General features: G+C 41.8%; 1 protein-coding gene across 1 annotated transcript; it reads left to right on the top strand.

Annotated features, from left to right (window-relative positions):
- The first annotated feature begins 15,006 nt into the window (after positions 1–15,006).
- LOC121295554 (voltage-dependent calcium channel gamma-4 subunit-like) lies at positions 15,007–23,910 on the top strand. The gene is made up of 4 exons (XM_041220331.1): positions 15,007–15,562; positions 19,525–19,608; positions 19,964–20,104; positions 21,659–23,910. Exons 1-4 carry the CDS (start codon positions 15,346–15,348, stop codon positions 22,180–22,182), a joined length of 966 nt encoding a protein of 321 aa, XP_041076265.1. The 5' UTR covers positions 15,007–15,345; the 3' UTR covers positions 22,183–23,910.
- Positions 23,911–25,122: the final 1,212 nt, after the last annotated feature.

A 25,122-nucleotide genomic window follows, 5' to 3' on the forward strand; every position in this document is an offset into this window, starting at 1 on the left:
GTCATTCTGTTTTTAGTATAATTAGTGCCAGAGTATTCCACTCTGTAGAATAATCATTCAATGCAGCAGTTATGCTTCTGATTGCATCTTTAATGCAGTTTCCTGAGAGTGTGCGTGTGTGCGTGGAGGGAGAAATAAATACATAATCAGATCAAATAAAATGAAAACTGTGATCACATGAGGCATTAAAGTGTAGTAAAACATGGTAATAACCATGGTAAAGCTTGCAGAGATAGCTTGCACACTCCAGGCAATGAGATCATCAACCAGCTCTGCATGGCATTCTGCTCAGGCCTCGTTAATGTAAGCCAGTGTTACTCTGTCACTGCAAGAGCAAGAATAAAAAAACTAAACAAAGAGGCAGTTATCTCCGTCAGATCTCAATCGCTGAAACTGAGGAAGGGAAATAATGGGATTCTTTGAAAAGGGATCCCGTGCTTCAGGTTTTGCTGTAAGTTAATTAAGGTTGAATAGTGTTGAGGCTGAATCACAATGGATTGCATTACACAGCATTTGCTCCTGCCCTCAGTTTTCACAGCCATGGAGGAAAGGTCAAGCTCAATGTCAAGCTGAATCCGAAGCAATGGCATCTCTTTATTTTATTTATGAATGAAGTGGTACATGCAACATGTTTATTATGCATTTATCACTTAAAGTAAACACAACTACTTACACTGTATAAAACCTTAGTAACATTATTACATACCCTTAAACCAACTATTTCAATCATAAATTCTCTTTCATTATAAACAAAAGCTGTCTGATCAAATCCCTCCATAATAACAATCATGTCTGTTCCAATGGGAGCTCCTGTTTGGAGATCCTCAGCCCCCTATAGGGTTCCAATGGGGGCTCCTGTTTGGGGATGCACAGCCCCCTATAGGGTTCCAATGGGGCTCCTGTTTGGGGATATGCAGCCCCCTGTAGGGTTCCAATGGGGGCTCCTGTTTGGGGATCCTCAGCCCCCTATAGGGTTCCAATGGGGGCTCCTGTTTGGGGATCCTCAGCCCCCTGTAGGGTTCCAATGGGGGCTCCTGTTTGGGGATGCACAGCGCCCTATAGGGTTCTAATGGGGGCTCCTGTTTGGGGATGCACAGCCCCCTATAGGGTTCCAATGGGGGCTCCTGTTTGGGGATCCTCAGCCCCCTATAGGGTTCCAATGGGGCTCCTGTTTGGGGATCCTCAGCCCCCTATAGGGTTCCAATGGGGCTCCTGTTTGGGGATGCACAGCCCCCTATAGGGTTCCAATGGGGGCTCCTGTTTGGGGATCCTCAGCCCCCTATAGGGTTCCAATGGGGGCTCCTGTTTGGGGATCCTCAGCCCCCTATAGGGTTCCAATGGGGCTCCTGTTTGGGGATCCTCAGCCCCCTGTAGGGTTCCAATGGGGGCTCCTGTTTGGGGATCCTCAGCCCCCTATAGGGTTCCAATGGGGGCTCCTGTTTGGGGATGCACAGCGCCCTATAGGTCCCCAGTGCAGCCGGGCTTGTTTTGTTTATTTCTCTTCAATCCTATGTTTCACTAGAAATGCATTTATTCTTAGATACAACGCTTTTTGAATTAGTGTTAAGTAATAATTTGCTTAGGTCTTGTTGCATTGTATCTAGATGTGTGGATTATCTGATCAAACAGTGCATGCTTTAATTATACAGCACACACCCATTGTGAGGACACAGAGAGACATAGACAACTGTATCTGCTTCAGTAGAGATATTTCCTGTCTCTAACCTGGCATTAAATCATATGTCAGAGATACCTGTGGTCTAAATGTTTCTGGTGGGCACAGATATTATTGCTACACAATTCAGCTGCTCTTAAACTATTAATTCAAGCCTAGCAGTTACAGAGCTCCCCCTTCTGGAAATACAGTGAATTGCATAAAATGACAAAAGATATCATATTTAAAATTAATCTTACTAAAATCTCCACAAAGCACAGGCCCTTTTTCCAGTGTGATGTGATGATAATGCACGACTTAGTGAATTTAGTAAGGTAAAAAAAAAAAAAACTTTCTGTAATTACACCCATTTTCTCTCATTTGAAGGTAGGGGCATTTTCAGCACAATGTACTGAACCCTTTAACAAAGCAACAAGAGAGGCTACCTCTGGGTCAAAACTCAACTGTAGAGTGTGTGAAGGGTTTTTCTTTTCACACACTGAGCACGTTTCAACCATTTCAAGGTTGTATGCTAGTATGTGCCATGTATCCTATTAAATAAAGGTTTAGTACACACAGTAACTTTATAGCTACATAAACACACAGAATCGGTCTGTAATAATTACTTGCCCCAGTGGCCATTTAAGGACAGCTGGCATTTTTACAAGCTAGATAGAGAACCTAATCCATGCTAAATGGGGTTCATATCTTTCCTGCTCTACCCAGGTTGTGTTCCAATGCTTGCGTCATCATCTACTGTTAAGTAAAGGTGTATTCTCAGTATGGCCTCAAGGGGGCGAAAGCGTTTGTGAATACAGTGTCCAAATCTGCATAGATTAACAAAGTTCATTTACATTCCATAAGCTTCTGTTTAGACAATGAATTATGACATCACTTTAAGAGATCCATCATTTATATTGTATTGATCTCCCCTTGTAAACCTCCCTTCCTGACACTTTATTCATGATAGCTTAATAACACATTTTGAGGGGCAGTGGGTATGTCCTGGAATTAAACAATATTCATACTGTTTTCCTCAGGTCTGGGTTCAGGCTGCTGATTCTGTCCTTTATTTTCAATGAAGTGGATCATTTCTTATATAGACAATGAAAAAGGAGTTCATCTTTTTTTCCCCATGCAAGTGAGATGGCATGGTGGACTAATTCACAACTATGCTGTGTCCCTCCTCTTTGAGGGACTGGGTTCAAATCCAACTGGTTCTTTGCTTTATTTTCAAAGACTTGGTTAATTTAGCTTCTATTCATGGTGAAGCAGAGCTTTCCTGTGGGAGCTGGTGGTGCAGTGGGCTAATCCCATGGTTTCCTCTTCCTGAAGACAGTGGTTCAAATCCAGGTCCTGGAGGTGAGTTCCTGAAGGTAAGTAATGATGTTGGTCCTGTTTCCAGAGGAGGAGAAGACCTGCCCTGTGGAGGGAGGAGGATGAAGAGGTGGTAGGAGAGGATAGAGATGATGGGGGGGGGGTCTGGCCCCCCCCAACTGTGAGGAAGGCAGAAGGTGGGGTTGTTGCTGGATTTTAAGAGAATATGATTGAATGCATTCAATAAGGCTCTTTAAAACTTTTAATCTTATTTATAAATTTTTCACAAAATTGTATGCATACAATCATATTCTCTTAAAATCCAGCAACAACCCCACCTTCTGCCTTCCTCACAGTTGGGGGGGGGGCCAGACCCCCCCCCCATCATCTCTATCCTCTCCTACCACCTCTTCATCCTCCTCCCTCCACAGGGCAGGTCTTCTCCTCCTCTGGAAACAGGACCAACATCATTACTTACCTTCAGGAACTCACCTCCAGGACCTGGATTTGAACCACTGTCTTCAGGAAGAGGAAACCATGGGATTAGCCCACTGCACCACCAGCTCCCACAGGAAAGCTCTGCTTCACAATGAATAGAAGCTAAATTAACCAAGTCTTTGAAAATAAAGCAAAGAACCAGTTGGATTTGAACCCAGTCCCTCAAAGAGGAGGGACACAGCATAGTTGTGAATTAGCCCACTGTGCCATCTCTCTTTCATGGAAGAGCTTGCTTTTTCATTGTCTATATAGGAAATTAACCAAGTCTGAAGGATTTAAATCCAGTCGCCAAGGAGAATATCAAAGCGTCTTAGTGATTTAAAAACAAAAGGAAGGCAGTCCTGGGGATGTGAACCCAGTCTCCCAAGATGAAGAAAACAGTACACTAGTGAATTAGCCCACTGCTCCACCTGGCTCCTTGAAACAGTCTAGTAGTCTAACCTTGTGTATGAGATTCACTTCCCTTTTCAGAGCTTGCACACACACACCAAGTTGAGAATCGTGGATCTTATTGCAGAGTTTCATGCCACTGGCGGATCACCAGCAGTTTGATATCATCCAGGCACAACAAGCGAAAGCAACACTTGTAATCCTGTGTCTACACTTGCATTTTAATATCTGTGGGTCAGTGCTGCAGTTGGGAGTGTGTGTGTGTGTGTGTGTGTGTGTGTGTGTGTGTGTGTGTGTGTGTGTGTGTGTGTGTGTGTGTGTGTGTGTGTGTGTGTGTGTGTGTGTGTGTGTGTGTGTGTGTGTGTGTGTGTGTGTGTGTGTGTGTGTCAGTTTTAATGACAGTATGGTGTGCAACTCTAATGTCTGGCTACCCTGCACTCACAATGACTGCTCTTTTCTGCACTGGCAAAGTCTGTGCTGATTTGTAATCAAAATATTGAAACCTTCTTCCTTTTAATCTTCAGGATTGAACAACTGATTAAACCCCAGGGAGCCTGAGCTGGAGTTTCTTTTAAATTGCAGTACCTTTGAAAAAGTTTTCTTTCCCACAGGCCCCATTTATATTTACATTTACACTTAAATTGGTGTTTTTTGAAAAGCCGTTTCTGCATAAAACCTCTTTGATATCTGAAACAATAGAATGGGGCCTGTTTGTGCAGGATGTATCATTGAAATTTCTGTTTGGCAAGTCCGTCTCTGTCGCCCTGCTTCATTAGGAAGGAATAGTTGGTCATCTAATGAGTTTCTTAAGCACTTGTGTTGAATGTTTTCCAATTTCCAGCTCACTGGGTTGCTAGCGCTTCTCTGCCTCCTGGTCTAGCATGCATCTTGTTTACTACAGCGCTGTTGCTTCAGTTTCTTAAGAACATGCATAAGAACTGCTACGATCGAGAGGAGGCCATTCAGCCCTTTATTATTCAATAGAGCACACTCATCAATATTTCTGTAGACTCTTGATTCATTTATTAAACACTCAAGTCCCTAGAACATTTGCATGGAAAATAAACTCCAGCACTGGGTTCTTTGATATTTGGAAGATGTGTTCTAATCGCAAGGAGCCTGTTTGATGTATTATTTTTCAGCAGGATTCAGCAACACATTGTATTGTGGTGAAGCTAGTGATGCAAACACCATTTCTCATGTCAGCTGAGACGAGTTAAACCAACCTTTGTGCATGTAAAATGTGAAGGGGCCGTCTGAAAATGTGAAACAAAAATTCAATGTTTAAAAAATAAAACATGCTCTTACCTCGACAGCAAGGGGGGTCCTAATACTTGACACACAGGAAGAGAAAGGAGCGTTACCCAAGAAAACAAAACAATCAACAGAAAAACTTTAAAGGAACGAATGAATGAGGTGTAAGATTTAAAAACTGGTATTAAACATCTAACAAACAGCAGGCTATCACAGTTGAGAGAAGTAAATGCCTGCTTTATGAAGCCTGCCCTGCCCGCACAGGGATCTCATAGGCTGCTTGGTTTTGCACCGGTTTGTTTTTTGGTGCATTGAGTTTTTAAACAGCGTTGCCATAACAAGCTTGTAATTAAAAGCTAAACGTATACTGTAGTTCATAAGCCCTCGAGTCCTGGCGTTAAATTCAGAAACAGTCTTGAGTTGATTGGCCGATTTGCTGCGATTCTGAAGTCTCTTATCCAGTCTGCTTCATTAGCCCGCAGAACTCCTGGAGATTAACAGGCATTTTGATTGGCTGGTATGCTGCTGGGTCGCCTTTGTTACCTTAGAATAGAGGAATGAAGGTTTGGACAGCTCATGGTTTCACATACCAGCAGCTGTGTCAGTATTTTTAAAACGTCATCATTAGTTGAAAGGTTAAATCTTTCTCAGTGAGTAACAGGACAAGACCATGGACACAAACACATGTCATCATTTATAATTGCTTCTCTCAGAGGTGTGGTGAATCATCTTTAGACATTACAATAAAATACTCATAGGTAGTATATTCAAATTCAAATTCCAAATGTATTTCTTTAACCAGGATAGAACCATGATAGATACACATCAAGGGCGTCCTGAAGGCAGCAAGAAAAAACATTTTAAAATCAAAGCAAAAGCAGATAAACCATTCAAGCAGGGCAAGCACATTTAAAACAAAATAAAATCTGAAAAAAAAACAGAACCATTTCAGTGTACTTGATCCTGGCAGTAAAACTAAAAGCAACATCTAATTGAAACCTTTCTATTAGTATAAGGCAAGCCAAACTGTTGAAATCATAAGGCACACAGTGAGAATCTAATTGCCTCCAATATTGAAGACACACTGTAGAAGAATACTTTAAATGCAATTCCCATTAAAACAGGGGCACTTTTCAAATAATAGCACTACAGGGACCCCTGTGGAGGGTGTTAACCACTGGCAAATAGCTTTCTATTTACATACAAAGAAGGCCTAACAGCATGGAATGGGACAATCTGTCAAACATCAAAATCTACATTTGCATTTTCCAAATTTTGAAATAATAAAAAGGTGAGTAAACAGAATATGAAATCACTTCCAGTGGGAATACTATAAATATTTCATGTGCTGGAACGATTAATGCTCCACGAATGAGGCATTTGGATTTCTGGAGCGAGGACGCTCACTTAAAGGTGCACCAGACTTTCCCTCACCTCTCCTAAGCAGAGCTGCATGGATTTTTTGATGGCAGGACTGGGTTTCATCTCACCATCCCAGTGGTAGTTTCCTGCTTGTGAACTTATTAAAATGAAAGTTCAAGACTCCAAGGGCACACTTTCCTCAACCAAGGCCTGTTTTTTTGTATTCTGTTATCACACGTCTGCAGTTCCCTTTGCATGCCTCGTCTAGACTCCCTATCATCACTGACATCAAAGAAGCGGAATGGTTTTTATTTGATGCTCTCTTCTTGTATCGGGATAACATGTCTCTCTGGTCAGTGTAATTTATTCTTAAATAAATAGAAAGAGCAATCTTTGTCTCTGGATGTCGCTGTTATTAAATGAATAAAATACAGACTCATTCGTGTTCATTTACACAGCTGACAGCCCCCCCCCCCCCCCCCCCATGGGGGGGCTGGACCTGTCTTGTTCTTTGTCCTTTGTCTCTCTCTAATGCATTTGCTCTTGTTCTTCAAACTTTTGATCTAATTGCAAAGTCGAGGTAAAAGTCTATTCAGTCTTTTCTAAAAAGCGTCTTTTGAGGCAGCCACTCAACACAGTGAGAATGTTGGAGCTCAGGCCGGCCTGCGAAATGCGGCGCACAGACTGTTCCCCTGTGACCGCGGACTGGGCTGGAGCCTAAGCACGTTCACACTGCTCTTGGTGTTTCAAAGGTAAACCGGTGTTGAAGGCATGCCATTCTGATCAATAAGAACAAGATGAGATACAGTAGAGTCCTGTCACCATCAGAAATACCATCAGTAATCATATCTGGAATCTGACATGTCTGTACAGAGTATCTTAGAAGGAGCGAGTCTTGGCATGTCTGTACAGAGTATGTTAGAAGGAGCGAGTCTTGGCATGTCTGTACAGGGTATGTTAGAAGGAGCGAGTCTCGACATGTCTGTACAGAGTATGTTAGAAGGAGCGAGTCTTCTCATGTCTGTACAGGGTATGTTAGAAGTAGCGAGTCTTGGCATGTCTGTACAGTATGTTAGAAGGAGCGAGTCTTGGCATGTCTGTACAGAGTATGTTAGAAGGAGCGAGTCTTGGCATGTCTGTACAGATCTTAGTATGTTAGAAGGAGCGAGTCTTGGCATGTCTGTACGGGGTATCTTAGAAGGAGCGAGTCTTGGCATGTCTGTACAGGGTATGTTAGAAGGAGCGAGTCTCGACATGTCTGTACAGAGTATGTTAGAAGGAGCGAGTCTTGACATGTCTGTACAGAGTATGTTAGAAGGAGCGAGTCTTGACATGTCTGTACAGTGTATCTTAGAAGGAGCGAGTCTTGGCATGTCTGTACAGAGTATGTTAGAAGGAGCGAGTCTCGACATGTCTGTACAGAGTATGTTAGAAGGAGCGAGTCTTGGCATGTCTGTACAGAGTATGTTAGAAGGAGCGAGTCTTGGCATGTCTGTACAGGGTATCTTAGAAGGAGCGAGTCTTGGCATGTCTGTACAGTGTATCTTAGAAGGAGCGAGTCTTCTCATGTCTGTACAGGGTATCTTAGAAGGAGCGAGTCTTGGCATGTCTGTACGGGGTATCTTAGAAGGAGCGAGTCTTGGCATGTCTGTACAGAGTATGTTAGAAGGAGCGAGTCTTCTCATGTCTGTACGGTGTATCTTAGAAGGAGCGAGTCTTGGCATGTCTGTACGGGGTATCTTAGAAGGAGCGAGTCTTGGCATGTCTGTACAGGGTATGTTAGAAGGAGCGAGTCTCGACATGTCTGTACAGAGTATGTTAGAAGGAGCGAGTCTTGACATGTCTGTACAGAGTATGTTAGAAGGAGCGAGTCTTGACATGTCTGTACAGAGTATGTTAGAAGGAGCGAGTCTTGACATGTCTGTACAGAGTATGTTAGAAGGAGCGAGTCTTGGCATGTCTGTACAGGGTATCTTAGAAGGAGCGAGTCTTGGCATGTCTGTACAGAGTATGTTAGAAGGAGCGAGTCTTGGCATGTCTGTACAGAGTATGTTAGAAGGAGCGAGTCTTGGCATGTCTGTACAGAGTATCTTAGAAGGAGCGAGTCTTGGCATGTCTGTACAGGGTATCTTAGAAGGAGCGAGTCTTGGCATGTCTGTACAGGGTATGTTAGAAGGAGCGAGTCTTGGCATGTCTGTACAGAGTATGTTAGAAGGAGCGAGTCTTGTCATGTCTGTACAGAGTATGTTAGAAGGAGCGAGTCTTGGCATGTCTGTACAGAGTATGTTAGAAGGAGCGAGTCTTGACATGTCTGTACAGAGTATGTTAGAAGGAGCGAGTCTTGACATGTCTGTACAGAGTATGTTAGAAGGAGCGAGTCTTGACATGTCTGTACAGAGTATGTTAGAAGGAGCGAGTCTTGACATGTCTGTACAGAGTATGTTAGAAGGAGCGAGTCTTGACATGTCTGTACAGTGTATCTTAGAAGGAGCGAGTCTTGGCATGTCTGTACAGAGTATGTTAGAAGGAGTGAATCTTGGCATGTCTGTACAGGGTATCTTAGAAGGAGTGAGTCTTGGCATGTCTGTACAGTGTATCTTAGAAGGAGCAAGTCTTCTCATGTCTGTACAGGGTATCTTAGAAGGAGCGAGTCTTGGCATGTCTGCACAGGGTATCTTAGAAGGAGCGAGTCTTGGCATGTCTGTACGGGGTATCTTAGAAGGAACGAGTCTTGGCATGTCTGTACAGAGTAACTTAGAAGGAGCGAGGCTTCGCAGGTCTGTACAGTGTATCTTAGAAGGAGCGAGTCTTAGCATATCTGTACAGTATATCCTGCTCCTAATAAAAGTGTGCTGTTGGTACCTGTTAGACCTGTAGCTTTCTAACACCATCAAATTATCATTTCAGAGGCATTTATTATACGAGAGGGTGCTGTCAATTGATCAGAAATTACCAATTTAAAAAATCAATAATAATCCCCTGTGTGAGACAGTCCCTGGGGAAATAACCTTTTCTAAATTCCAATCCCTCACGCCAGGCTTTCCACTCAGGATCAGAAGCAGTGGTACCCTGAGCATTGCATTAAAGCACTCCTGCATCACTATAGTGCCTGAGCCCATCAACTGCATTATTTAAAAGGAGAAAAACACCACCTCTCTCCCCCCCATATGTGACGACGTTATTAGTGCAATATTGTTCCATATACCCTGCACACACAGACGGAAAGCCAACACTGAAAAAAAATAAAAAGCATTGTTTGTTTGTATTGCTGTGTTTCTTATTCCAGGTTCACAGCGATAGCGTCATAGCACCTAATTACAATGTTATCATGCAAAAAAATGTACACATTAAGTGCATTGTAATTGTGCATAAGAACATTGTCATTACACATGCACTTACTAAGGAACTACTATGTAAATACATAGTAATTACAACCGATAATGCTTACAAAGCTAACAGGTTAGCAGTGCATAAAGCTATTGTGTAATAAGATAACGTCATAATAATGATAGATAATGCTGGCTGTGTCTTATTCCAATAAGGCAATAAGAGACACACAACACCATCAACATTTGTTCTTTTTAACGACACAGTATTTAATGATGTTCATGGGTCTGCTTCCACTAGAAGTGCAGAAGATCATGCCGAATTCCCCCAAACTAATTAAAATACCATCACAGCCATGCCTCCCAAGTAATCTTATCTTGTTCTTTTAAAAAATGAATCTCCTGCCAGCCAAAGAGGTTCATGGAGTAGAGTCTTACAGCATGCATCACAACAGGAAGATAACATGCTACTCATAATAGAGCTGAACACCCCCGTTGTCTTTAGAGAATGGATCAGTAGTTGGGGCAGGGCGCCGGGGGCAGGGGCCCCGTCAGGGGGCAGGGCGCAGTGCGCAGGGGGCAGGGGGCAGGGGGCCCGTCGCAGGGGGCAGGGCGCCGGGGGCCGGGGGCCGGGGGCAGGCCCCCGGGGCCAGGGCCGCAGGGCGCAGGGCCCGGGGGCAGGGGGCCCGCAGGGCGCAGGGGGCAGGGCGCCGGGGGCAGAGTGATCCTTGCATTTGGTGTATCAATGCCAAGTAGTGATCCTGTTGTGTGTGTTTGTAATGCATTCTTTTTGCAGTCTTTGTCAGTTATTTTGCAAGAAGCTATTGTATTATTTATTTTATATCATTAGCACATTATTTTACATGAGTAAAGTAATACTGTTCTTTTGAATATCAAAATCATCTTTTTAGATTCAATTTGGCATCCAGTTTGAATACAGAAATAAAAATGATCTTGAGCGCAGGCTTTTAAATAAATAAAAACACACATCAAACAATAAGCAGACGTTTGGTCTGCAATAAAAAAATAAAACAAAATAAACACTATTGCATCAGGAACTGCACTTACAAAACCACCAGCTGTCTGAGGTCATTTATATAAGAACCTCATGATGTTACATCTGGGTTTGCTAAATAAGACATCTGTTCATTTCAATCCTTTGTACCTGCTTATAGAGTGAGATCCTCCATTATTAATTGATGTCAACCAGGGTTGCTATGCAACAGTTACCAGTCAGCCATAATTAACCTCACATTAGAGAGCTGTCACAGTTAATACAATAAACAAGTATCTTTGAACAGGGAGCTGATGGACAGCGGGTCTGTTTCTCTCCTCACACAGCGCAATAGCCTTGTATAGCTACAGCCTCTTATCAAGAAACTCAAAATGACATGTCATTAGCAGTAGCAATGAAGGACACGCAGTTTGCAGGTCACAAAGTTACATTAGCGATTGAATCAAAGTGACTTTCCTTAAATGAATGGCATGATAATCAAGCGGGTGGGTCACGCATGTCACAGAGGTTACCTAGTTCAATAACATGACTAGGTAACCCATTCCATCCCCTCACCACTCTATGAGAAGAAGAGTCTCCTTCAATGACATGACTAGATAGCCCATTCCATCCCCTCACCACTGTGTGAAGAAGATTCTCCTTCGGCAACATGACTAGGTAATCCATTCCATCCCCTCACCACTCTGTGTGAAGAAGAGTCCCCTTCAGCAACATGATTAATTCCCAATGGTATGTCCTCTGGTCCTGTTTTCTGCACTGTGCTTAAAGAAATGGTTTGTGTTACTATGTGAACTCCTTTTAAGATTTTAAAGACTTCAATCATGTCCCTCAAAATTCTTTGTTCCAGGTTAAATAGATCAATTCTTTCAGCCTATCTTTGTAGCTCTTTCCTTTAAGCCCTGAGATTACTTTTGCAACTAAGGTGTGTGTGTGTGTGTGAGAGAGAGAGAGAGAGAGAGAGAGAGAGAGAGAGAGAGAGAGGAGAGAGAGAGAGAGAGAGAGAGAGAGAGATCACAACAGACACACCCTGAGTTGGTGTTGAAAGACATGTACATAAGAGCTACTCATTTTATACAAGTTCAAACCAAGAGCATGCTCTTCTTTCTGTCTTTCTTTCTTTCTTTCTTTCTTTCCAATGTATACATGCATGATTGCAGAGTGGATTATGGTAAAAAAAATCATTAAAAAAAAGAATTCAGACTGTAGGTAAGTAATGGTTACAAGGCATCATTATCTTGGTTATGTAAATTTCTGCTAGTTACCAAGGGAAGTGCACTCTTAACATTTTTCAGCAGCTGACTGTAAGCTGGTGACTTGATGACGAGGGGCCTGTGCGCAGCTTTCATTATGCGAGAGCAATCAAGGCAGCTCAAGAAAATGATTTACCATCGAATGAGAAAATGAGAGCCTTCTTCATTCCAGATGACTGTTTAGTGATTTCCAGTCCACACTTTCAATATACAAGCCTGATATGCTTTTATAATGAGAAACTGCAAGCTGCTATAAATCACAATTGGGGGCAGCAGTAGATGTCTTTACTGTAGTTAGCAAGCAGAGACCCAAATGCAATCGTTGATCCACTGCAGCTATTGGATGCACTCCACACATATTTTAGGCATAGGAAATAACCAGTAGAGCCTCTCAATAGATATAGAACATTCAATAAATATAGAACATGCCCTGCTTGTAACAGAGGTCTGTGAACTAATGCTGGAAGAACCCCAGTGGACATCTAATCAGCTGCTGTGTCTGGCCTGCCTGCAATACAGAAATCACTGAGGATGAATCGCATGGGCTCAGAAACTAATACAATACAATTAGGGCTTTACAGACCAAGAATGCAAGATAGGGAGCTGCAGAAAAAAAAAAAACAGAAATTGTGGCTTTTCAGATAAACCGTTATTCAAAAAAACAGTCAGCACCAAAACAGCCAGAATAAAATTACAATTCATAAATGTTGTGCAACCACATTAATAAAATATCAACCACAGTCATGCATTCCCTAACAAACAAAACCGATAGACGAAAACTCTTCGTTTGCTCACAGTCCCCTTTCATTTCAAGTCATTTCCTATTCATGTTCAAGAAAGATTCTAAATTAACATAAGGCCGATACAAAAGTCATCCAGAAGCGCAATCCAGTCAATTATAAATCACAAGTATCTTCACTCGATGCTCTGCAGCAACCCAAAACTCGGGCAGGTGTCCTCAAAATGCAACCCCCCATAAATGCCTCTGCTTACGATAGGATTTACCAAAAAGTGTTCAGTCCGGAATTAACACCGCTTAGAACTTTAATTTGAAAGGAAAAGATCAGCCAGACTCCAAGGCGTGTCTGTCTTGCAACGTCCTCCTGAGTGAAAAATAAGAGCTTCAATGTTAAATAGTTTCTCGAGCTACCATGTGGAGATTTTGAAACCCTATTAGGTGTATTGGTTGTAGGTCGCTTTTGATCCCACAGTTCTACCTGCAAGAGTGTGTAAGTAGACCACTATTTATGTAATTATTAATTTACTTTTTTTAGCATTCTTTTTGATTAAATGAAAAAGGGTTCCTGAGAACTCGTTAAACTAATAAGGCTAGGAATCCGCATGAATCTAGTTACGGTCTGCCTATATTCCACATTCCTTTGATCAACATGAACTATCTGAATAATGAATGGGTTTAATATTCATCCCTTTAAAATCAAGCGGGTTGTGTTTTTGTTGCTACCCTGCAAAACCGAATGTCTACATTTAACACAATCATATGCAACAGATTTCAAACAAAATAGAAGAACCTTAGACATGTTATTAAAATAAACATCCAGGTGTGTAGAAAATCCACACGAAGATGTGTTGCACAAGATCAAAGGCTGTTTCTTTAAAACATGTGATTTACGGTGTATTAAAGTTGATCAGTTTTGTTTTGTTTGTTTGTTAAATGATTTGGTTTTTATCATACTTGACGTGATTTTACTGTGGATTATCTATTGGTTAACTCCACTGTTCTGTGGTTTTACAAGCCAGTGATGTTTATTGGATCTGCGAGTAATACAGAGATACATGCTCTGGGTCATGTTCTAATTACACCGAAATGGCTGAATCTCAATTTTCACGCCTCTCTATCAGCAGAAGCGCCTAAGGGACGACTAATCCAGAATTAGCACCTAACCGCTAAGGGAAGAGAAGGGGTAAACTGGCCCAATGTCTCTGTGTGTGTATATAATTTAGAACAATTGTCATAACATTGTCAAGACTAGAGCCTGTCATTAAATGAACCAAATGAGCGCTTCAAATATAGTGATGTCTGGACGGTATATTTACCTAAAATTGACTTAAACTTCATTTGTAGATTCATTCTAGTGTATATTTCAGTATTATTAAAAGGTACATCATTTTTTCAATAACATTCAACAACGTTTACATCGATTTAAAAAAATGGAAACAAAAACATGTCAATATTAAGGTTATTTCTATTATTCATATCAATCTGTCCTATCTGCCTCATCTTTGTGCACAGACTTGCAATAGAGATATGCAGCTATATATATAAGTTAGGCATTGCATTGACAGGTCATATTTGAGAGCCACGGAATTTAGTGTGAGTTTTATATATGTGTAGGTAGGCTATACATTTCATTTGTACTTCATATATTAGTTTAAATAGAATTTGATGGTGTGGTATTGCTTTGGAATTAAACGGATTCTTCCCTTGTCTCTGAGGGTGTATTGAAGCATTTCTATGGGCAACTCGAATGTCGAGTGCTGTTTCCAAAAGTGCTCCGTCTTCACATCCCCCCGGTGGCTGTTTTTCCAGCACTGAAAAGCGGCGAAGCGGTCAACAAGGGGCAACACTTAGCGTAAGCCTGCACAGCTAGTATGCAACAGCTAACCGCCACTCCTCCCAAATGCGTAGCCTGAGTTCAAGAACTGTTTTTAGTGAACACGGTGCATGCAGCTTGGCGCATCAATCACGCATATCTCCCGTTCCTCTCCAGGTTCTCCAGACACTGAAAAGCGTCTCGGCTTCTTAGCACACTTCTTACTAATGCATTCTCCTCTCCGGCTCCACGTAGATAGACCCGAGTATTTACATGATTGTTTCCCATTGGATACTGGCTGGGAAGGTGGAGTTATCGTGGGAGGAGCTGAAGCGCATTCCGAATCGAACCCACCTCTGAGTTTGCGAAGACAGTTTGGAGCTGAAAATCAACAACTGGAAGTAATGAAGTGAGGTTCAAAAGAGGAGAAAAGAAACTAGCAGAAGAAAGCCTCACTCAAGAAAGCTGCTTTCTAGACCGATTTGGATGGTAGTTTTCACAAAGCGCAAACAGGACAGTTCTTTTCCGAGTCTGGCTAGCAGTGGTGGAGGGGGGCGGGGGGTGGATAGTTCAGTGATGGAACTTCACAGGGTCGTGCGCTTTGGAAGAATGCCTGAACAAGAGTGACAGTAATAATAATAATAATAATAATAATAATAATAATAATAATAATAATAAATCGGGTCTGTTTCGTGTGTAGTTGGGGTTTGAATTATTATGAAGTACCATGGCGTGGTGTGATCGTGGAGTTCAGATTTTGCTTACCACCGTGGGGGCCTTCGCGGCTTTCAGCCTAATGACCATCGCCATTGGCACGGATTACTGGCTCTACTCAAGGGCGCATATCTGCAATGCTACCAACATCACCACGGATGAAACTCAACCCAAGAAAGCCAAAGGAGATCTAACGCACTCTGGGCTGTGGAGAGTCTGCTGCATAGAAGGTATTCTTTAAAACCGCTTTTCATGACAAAAGAGGCACTCGGTAGAATAAGTGGATAGTTGTGTGTATTATTGAACACGACCGTGGATGGTGAAGTTAACTAGGAGTATGTTTAGGGTTAGGGTAAAGTTAATTAGTAGCTATAGGGAGTAGTTGATAAAGGATGGCAGAAACAAAGCGCTTGGTTCGACACAGACGGGTTTTGTTTGTGAATGAGCGCCAGCAGGGAGACGGGCAGGTAGCAGAAATGACACTGTAGCGCGAAACGAAACCAAAAAAAAAACGAGATTGAGAAGAAAATCAGCCTTTCAATATGTTCTAAAAGAGTTTGCTAATGTACAAGTAGTAGAGAAGCTACACACGCAAAATGTTGATTCAGAAAAAGGGGCTAGAACTGTACTGGCATTAATGATTAATTCGTGGGGTTGAATAGTGTGTTTGCTATTTAAATGTAGGCAGAAATTAAATAGTATAAACATTGCAAAAACGGAAAAATCGCACCATGTTGAGTGAAATCCTGACACAAACATAAATGGGGGGTGATTTTGAACACATTTTAAGACAGAAGATATACAGTCGAAATCCTAGCTCTCGTTTGGGTCTTTATTGTATTTGATGCAGTTGCTTGGCAACTGCATCGCTGAAATTGCTATGGAAACCATGAATAGGTATAAATATAGACAGGTCTAGAAACAACATTATATATGGGAGGGGTTATCAAAAGGGGGGGGGGGGTTGTTGTTGTGACCTATCCTCCATTCAGACTATATTAGGATGCAACAAGAGCAAAGATGTGGTTCAGTTAGACAATATCTCATACCTCTTGTAATACCTTCTAAGGCGTTATTTCAGTGAATCACAGGAATCCCTACCTATAACGAGTCTGGCTGGTGTTTAGTGGCGCGTACTTACTGGCCACATATAAGTATATATGAAAACCTAACATTTCAAAGCTGCACAGTCTCAACGCAGTTCAAATAGTACCGCTGGATACTTTACAGCGAAGTAAACCAGAAGCCTAATCTAAAGATCGTCTCCGGAGCCGGCAGACTTTAATCACAGTTAATAACTTAATAAACAAAGGAGTGTCCCTGTTGAAGTAAGACAGTCTTTTAAGATGGAAAACACCATCGAAATATATTCTTGGATAGGCGATGCGCAACATATTTAAAATAAATGAGGTTTAACGAATCGCTCACCAATATTAAGTTTGTAATCATTTAAAACACACACACACACAATGGTTTTGAGTGTACAGCGCTTGTGAAAGGGACACGGAGAAAAGTCCGAACACAAACACGGGCTGGGTGTGGATCGGGAGGTTCAGAACATGCCCTGGAATGAATATTGGCTCCAGTGAGGAGAACTCGATCAGTGCCCGTGATGATTCCCGTTTGAAAGGTGCCTTTTCAACACTTTATTGACAGCAGGACGACCGCGTTAGAACCGAATTCCGGTCAGGTCGCTGTCCATAGAGCGTGGTGCTGAACGTTAATATCCGGAGAGTGGGATACACTTGGAAACAGTTGGGCTGAGATAAAGGCACACAGTTAAATAACATTACAGGTTCATAGAGGCTTCACAGTGTAACAGTTTCACCAGTCTAATATGTGTGAAATGCAAAGTTGAAACGTTTTTTTTTTTTTTTTTTTTTCAACAGAATGTTTTGTTGCCTATAAAGCACTTAAAGAGTACAGGATGACCAACCTTAGTTAGCACAAATTAACTACACATCTCGGTCACAGCTACATAACACAGACAGAAACACAACTTCAGTAGACTGTCTACGTTTTTCCCCAACCCAAGATATAAAAAATACACCAAATGCATGAACGTGGTCATTTTTTTTAGTTTTCTTTATAAATATAATATATTATATATATATATATATATATATATATATATATATATATATATATATATATATATATATATATATAGAATAAATACATTGCAAACATTTAAATGGGCCATCACTCGTTTGTTGGATTCATTTGTTTTATAAATGGAATTCCCTGGCAGGTGTTCTGTAATATATAAAAACTACATCTCCCTGTTGCAAATTACTATGGTCAAGACAAGAGATCGTTGCTATAGTGATATTGTGTCTGGTTGGCAGGTGCTTCCATATCCAAACCTACACAAATGACTGATGTCATTATTTTTTAATATAGACATTTTTATCAAGCTTTAATCCTCTGTTCATAGCATTCCTTGACCCTCTCCTGCTCTGTATAAACCCCTCACTGAAGACTATTTTCTACCTTGTTATCATGGTGGTAGATGGGGTGGGGGGATGGGAGCCTGTATGGGAGCCAAACAACAATGAAGATGTCAAAGCATCCTTGGAGACATTATGGAGCTGTGATTCCTGGAACACAGTCCGGGTTGCCATGGAGAGGATGCAGTCTGCAATGAACTCTGCTGGCAGACAGGCCTTGTCTGAGCCCTTCCACTGCTCTGCCTCCTCACTAGGCAGGCTTTGTTGGTGAACTATGAGTTGCCCATGCAAAGCACACATAACATCTGTCTAGGGATCTGGCAGCTTAGCTAACAGGACCAGAACCAGCCATGCAAGCACTGGTACATGATTCAATTGGAAAAAGAAAGAAAGAAAGGAGAGAGCAATACACCCTTCTGCTTGTTTAACTAGGTTGGTATTAAAGCAGAAATAGAGTTAGAATACCAATAGCAATTGTTCCTCACAAAATCCTTTTATAAATCTTACCCGTTGTTCACTTCCACTCCTTATATATTGGTCTGAAATGTGAAGTTCTGAAAGAAACACAAGTTATAGTCAACATTTTGTATTTGATACTGAATCATTTTCTGGTTTGAAACCATTTTGGTACCAGTTCCAGAATGCAGAACATTTCTGATCACCTGAAGATTCTATCTTTATTTTACATTCTAATTCCAAACTCACTCCTTTATGGAAGACATTCCTTTGGGACTGGAGTGAGTTGAGCTGTGGTGCCCCAAGCAGGTACTGCTTACTGCCAGAAGAGTGATTTGGCACTTGAGAAAAAAACAAACAATAAAAAAAGTAATTAATTCCCTGCCAAAAACCTTTCAGCGACAATCGTATGTATAACCAGCAGTAGCATCCCTACGTTTCCATCAGGAATAATAAAGACATCGCCCAAGACCTCTCGTGGAAAGGTTTATCAAATAATTTCACTAGTTTCCCTTTTTAATGTTTATATTAAATGCAGCCAGCATACAATATGGATGTAAATATGGTAAGCTCCTGCTTGTTGTGTGGTTTTTCAGTCACCAGGCGATAGACAGTAATTACAGATCAATTATTATGGTAATACCCTGTTATTCTCTCAGCTTCGCTGGAATCTGGTTAATTAGGGTTAGGGTCATGTTAAAGATACTCATTACTTCATAGCAATCATTGAGACGGTTAATTATTGCCCAGTTAATATAAGCCAGATCGAAGCAACACCAAAGAAACAGTGACAGGACCCCCAGCCAGGCTCCCCTGATGCACCCTCTGTCTCCTCTCATGCTCTTTCATTCTAAACTGAATTACATGCCATTAATATTCCTATTCTGAAGCAGTATAACAACCAACAGAACTAACTCAAAACCTAACCTGGCTCTAACAAATGCAATTGTCTTTTAACCCCCCAGAGAATTTGCCTTTGGCTTTGCACTTGCTTCCATACTAGGGTCTCTGATGTCTGCACCTTTCCTTAGTAACTTAGCCCATATGTTAACTCGCAGAAATTGTATTCCGCTGTCTCTGGGCTGGTTTAGGGTTGCCATGGCAACTCTTGTCTGTTTGCAAGGTGTTTTTTTGAGATGGAATGGCATCTCGAGGACATGTGACAGGAAGAACTGAACCCTGCTGAGTGCTGTGGCAATGTATTACTGGAGAGACCAGACCCTTAAACACGAGCTCGGTGAGAGAGGGCTGCACTTTCTCCTCTTCACGACACTGTTCTATTCCAGGTATTAACAAAGGGAGCTGTTACAGAATCAACCACTTTCCAGATGACGATGACTATGATACAGACAGCTCAGAGTATCTTCTACGTACGTACTTTTCTTATCCTTTACTTCATTCTTTCTCATTGTTTAACTGTTTGCAAATGAAAATGGGCAGGTTACACAAGGGGGTAGCTATTGAATCATAAATGGTAAATTTAACCCAAGACACAGCTTTTAGCACAGAGAGTAGAACAAGAGGGCATATATGGAAGATGAGAAAGTACGTTCAGATCGGAAGGTTGAAAGCATTTATTAATGCAGAGAATTACAAATGCATGGAATGGCCTACGAGGTGACATAGTAGCTTCTAAAACACTGGGAACATTAAAAAAAAAGACTTTTCTTAAGCATCTGTGTGGTCACAAAGCCGCAGGTGAAGGGCAGTGTTTATGTTTTGCAGGTATAGTGCGAGCCTCCAGTATCTTCCCCATCCTCAGTACCATCCTGTTGCTGCTGGGGGGTCTCTGTGTGGGGGCCGGGAGAATCTACAGCAGTAAAAACAACATCATCCTCAGTGCCGGGATTCTGTTTGTAGCAGCAGGTAGGAGACGAGCTGGATGCAGCAGATCAGCATGGTTCCATTCTGAGCTTTGTTCCAGGAACCCCTTCACCAGTATCAGTGTCAAACCATGGTCATACTCAGGTAGTTCATTCTCACGCCACGGTGTCCAGACTTTCTGGCTTTCTAATGTTATCGAAGCCAGCCTATTTATCTGGGTTTGTGGTCAGAGAACCAAGGACACACACCATGGACACAGGTGAGAGACGGGGCAGATACGACCATGCCAAGAGTGAGTCCAATCTTTTATTAACTGGAAAAGTCAATGTCAGTGTTACAAGATATGAAGCAAACAGCTTCAGAGTGAATCCTTGAATTATTGGTTCAAGTTTTGGTAAAATAGAGGGATTGCTTTTCCTCCTTTTAAAAAATGGTTAATCAAAGGTCGAAAGAAAACGCTGTCGAAAATAAATTCTTTAGTTCGGTAAAACTGAAAATAGAATCAAGAGTATATTTATGGATCTGTAGCCTCTACAAAATTTGTAGTCACTAGGACTGATCTGTCAGAACATATGAAACTGGCAGAAACCCTCTAACACGATGTGCTAGTAGTCTTTCATCGTCACCAACATCAGTGAGAAATCAATAGAACTCAAGCTCAATATAAATAAAACTAAAGCTACAAAGCTCAGACAGTGTCCATGCTATTTCTATTACTATATAGCTAAAACTGTTCAAACATCATGCACCGTATCCCTGCCTTGGTTCAGAATACTATCATGAAAGACGTCCACTGCACAGAATGGCAAACACAAAAAGCCTCCTGATCCTTTGCAGTACGCTGATTTAGTTTTTTAACATCAAATAATTTTTGCAGAGCAAAATTAGGTAACTTAAGATAGCTCCAGACTTCAAAGTAATTTGAGCCGATGAAATAAACCAGAATGTCGGGCCAATGAACAATAAGGATGAATAAGCGTAGCCAAGAGGGAAACACTTGATCCAGCTCCAGGCTGAAGATACTTTAAATTCCTACAAGATCTGGAGTGGTAGCACCCAGCTCTGACTGAGTTAAGACGAAGGCATTCTGCCTGCTAAAGAACTGAACAGACAGCTGTGGTCTCTGTGGGGAACGAAAAGAAATGTATGGAATAGCCACCAAAAGAGGAGAGGTATCAAAAGCCAGTCAAGATTTTCATTCACTCTAGATAAACTTCGCAAAAATGAAAACTGCCCAGATCCAATCATAATTCGTTCTGAAGCTGGCTGTCAGATGTATGATTGGATTTGGGCAATTTTCAGGTTTTGTGAAGTTTAAACAAAGCCTTGCAAATAACATTTGGTATTCCAGAAAAGTTTCCCTGCTGTTTGTAAGCGTGCAACAATTCCGTGAATGTCAAGCCACATTTTATTCTTTAAATGACTCACTAGTTAAATTCTGTGAAGAGGGCACTGTACCTAATAGAAATACTCAGTGAAATTAGTTCAGTAAGAAGTCTTAGGGCTTCTAAATTGAACATGGGCGGTATGGAGTAGCAGCCACACTGCTAAGAGCATTAAAATGGGCCCCTAACCCTATGCTTCTCTTCCCCGCAGGCCTCAGCAATATCATCGGGATCATCGTCTACATCTCCAGCAACGCGGGGGACCCCAGCGACAAGAAGGACCAGGACAAGAAAAACCAGTACAACTATGGCTGGTCCTTCTACTTCGGGGCTCTGTCCTTCATTGTGGCCAAAACCATTGGGGTGCTGGCCGTGAACATCTACATCGAAAAGAACAAGGAGGTCCGCTTCCAGGCGCGCCGCGAGTTCATCAGGACCACCTGCTCCTCCTCCTCGCCCTACTCCCACATGCCGAGCTACAGATACCGCCGGAGACGCTCGCGCTCCAGTTCCCGGTCCACAGAGCCCTCCCCCTCCAGAGAGGTCTCTCCCGCGGGGATGAAGATGCTTCGCTCGATGCCCAGGACTGAGATCTCCATGTATACCCTTCCCAGGGACCCCCTGAAGGCTTCTACAGCAGCCTTGTGCAACCCGGAGCAGGACTTCCTGCAGGTTCACAACTGCTTCCAGCCGGACCACAAGGACGGGGGCAACAGACGGACCACGCCTGTATGAGCAGATTGTATTATAAGCCTGGTTTTCTGTGTGGTTCTGTAACAGATGGACAGGGAGACTCGCAGGTTTGTGGTGTGGATACTGTAGTGTAGGATTGCCTGATCAGAGCTTCTGCATCCAACAAATCTTATTAAAGAATCTTGATAAATGAACACAAGGGAGGTTCACAAGGGACCAGGAGCCTGTGCGCTGGTGTTCAAATGTAAAAGTACAGGAAATCATTGTCACTGCCATTTTTAATAGCACTTTAATAGTGAAAGAAAGCTTAAGATTTCAAAAGCAAGACTTTGTAGCAATATATCTCAGAACTGGCAGCAGCAGTGATTTTCTTTCCCTTCTTCGCCGCACCCCCCCCCCCCACCCCTTTTTATTGTATCTCTACTGTTTGTTTTAGGATGTCTCTTTCAAACGCTACACTGTCTGAAGGTATACAAGTTGCACAGTATAAGCTGGGGCTAATGAAGATGTAGCTGGAACATACTGTACTAACCTTTTCCCCCCTCACTGATCGCTGCATCACATCCTCGCCGGGCTTGTTTGTCCTGTGTGGCACCAGTGCAGCGCTACATTTCAGCATGACATCATCCTCCCACGTGTAACATGACTCATGATGTGAGAGCTACCTGTAGTAGGCAGAGGTTGCGCATTTATGTTTTTAGGACCGCTGCCTAAAATTACCATTTCCATTTTATTTTTTGTGACACAAACCTCTCATAAATTCAACTCGAAGATCAGCCGTCTAAGACAAGTTTAGCATGTTTGGTTAATTTCAATTGTGTGCTGAATTCAACGTCTTTCCTGAGTTAGGGTGGTAGGCAAAGATCAGAGAAGGACAATAAAGAGCACAGAACTCCCGAGAGTGAAGGAGCACATGTAGACGGGGCTGGAAGTTTGATCAGAGGCTAATAGGCTGCGAAGTAGAATGAAAGACGTGCAGTAGTTAACAGAACTGTCCGCAGTTAAGAACTATCTTAAGAACTAGCACACAGCATCAGGGTTGTCACGCACCGATACACGATCACTGAGCATGCTTGCTTTTCGTTATTTAATTACAAAACATCTTGGGAGTGAGTAACCAGTCTCTTATGAGGGATAAAGAAGATATTGAATTGCAAATACTGGAATCGTTCACAGAACTGAAACAGATTGCAGGGCAGTGGTTTTAATTGACTGTACTTATGAGACTTGTACTTACAAGAAGAAGACAAAGCTCAGTCAAAAACAGAGAGGGTTGCATTTGAAGAGAGAAAATGAATTAGAAATCCCAACTTTTATTTTGTATTATTATTTTTATCAATTCTGTTTTACTGTAGGGTTAACTTTAAAAAGAAATACTAACCGATGTATATGAAGTGTTATTCCAGGAGCAATGTGCCACGCAGGACGTGTAGAGAATGCTTGTACAATTACAAGTAACACACCTGATCTCTTTAATCCTACAGCTGTCTTAGAAAAATAACATTTAACTTCTTCAAGTTCAAAGTTAACATCTTCGGTTTCTTCTTTTTATTTTGTAATTGTTACTGTAATTTATTGCACACTGTGATGTACTGGTCAGCTGGTAGAGAAGACCATCACACACCTTCGTATAAATGAAATCGGGGGTGTTCTTTCTGTTGCTGTGTCGTGCCATTCTGTATTCTGTATTTCTTATTATATTGTACCTGTATCTTTTTACAGTGTAATTTATTCATGTTTATTGTTTCCAAGTGTTAAGTAAAAAGCCAATTCCCTGTCTTTTCATGAGTAAACTGAATCATCAAAGAAACACTCACACCTCTTGAGTGAGAGTGAAGATAATGGTTTTGTACTCTCAAGTCTGAATGAAGAGTCTCTGGGTTTCTTGGGGTGTGCATGAAGCAGCAGTTTAATGCACCTCTTTAGAGAGAGGGAGATGGTGGTTTTGTACTCTCAAGTCTGAATGAAGAGTCTCTGGGTTTTTCGGAAGTGTGCAAGAAGCATCAGTTTAACGCATCTCTTGGCTGCTCTGGCATATCTTCCCTGAGCTTCAAATTGTCCCGGACTAAATAACCAAACACACAAAAATAACTCTAAACCCTTAGCATTATTTTTAAGTGTACAGGTATTCAAACAGCAACAATAATGCCCATCTGTACGGTATCGTTCAATCAAATCAACACCAGCTTGAAATATTAAAACTTCTGTAAAGCTCCAGTTGTTCTGCAATCTTATAATATTGAAAATGACGAGACAGTTAATTTACGACATGCTGATTTGACTAATAACTGATGAAATGAACTGTGTAACCCCAGCTTTGTGCCAAACCTCCACAGATTCTGGATTGCAATTAACTCTTTTTTTTTTTTTTTTTACTTTGTCATTGTAGAGCTAAATGAAATCGTTCATGCGTTGCTGGTGAAGTCACGGCAGTGCCCTAGCATGGAGAAAGAAGATTTAATTCAGGTCTCAGGGCACACTGTACAGTCTTCCCTGAAGTACCAGTCATCCTAAATCTATCATACAAGCGGTCACAGTGGAACACACATACAATTTCTTACAAAGAAAGCGCTTCTCATTTGGTTTGAGGGAGCCTCAACACATGCAGTCTCTCATAAAGAAAGCGCTTCTCATTTGAATTGAGGGAGCCTCAACACATGCAGACTCTCATAAAGAAAGCGCTTCTCATTTGAACTGAGGGAGCCTCAACACATGCAGACTCTCATAAAGAAAGCGCTTCTCATTTGAACTGAGGGAGCCTCAACACATGCAGACTCTCATAAAGAAAGCGCTTCTCATTTGAATTGAGGGAGCCTCAACACATGCAGACTCTCATAAAGAAAGCGCTTCTCATTTGAATTGAGGGAGCCTCAACACATGCAGACTCTCATAAAGAAAGCGCTTCTCATTTGAATTGAGGGAGCCTCAACACATGCAGACTCTCATAAAGAAAGCGCTTCTCATTTGAATTGAGGGAGCCTC

Source organism: Polyodon spathula, chromosome 20 (assembly GCF_017654505.1).
Source record: "Polyodon spathula isolate WHYD16114869_AA chromosome 20, ASM1765450v1, whole genome shotgun sequence".
Lineage (NCBI taxonomy): Eukaryota > Metazoa > Chordata > Actinopteri > Acipenseriformes > Polyodontidae > Polyodon > Polyodon spathula.

Coding starts and splice junctions, on each gene's coding strand:
- LOC121295554 (XM_041220331.1), top strand. CDS start 15,346: ATGGCGTGGTGTGATCGTGGAGTTCAGATTTTGCTTACCACCGTGGGG. Junction 15,563..19,524: donor GAGAGTCTGCTGCATAGAAG/GTATTCTTTAAA, acceptor GTTCTATTCCAG/GTATTAACAAAGGGAGCTGT. Junction 19,609..19,963: donor CAGCTCAGAGTATCTTCTAC/GTACGTACTTTT, acceptor TATGTTTTGCAG/GTATAGTGCGAGCCTCCAGT.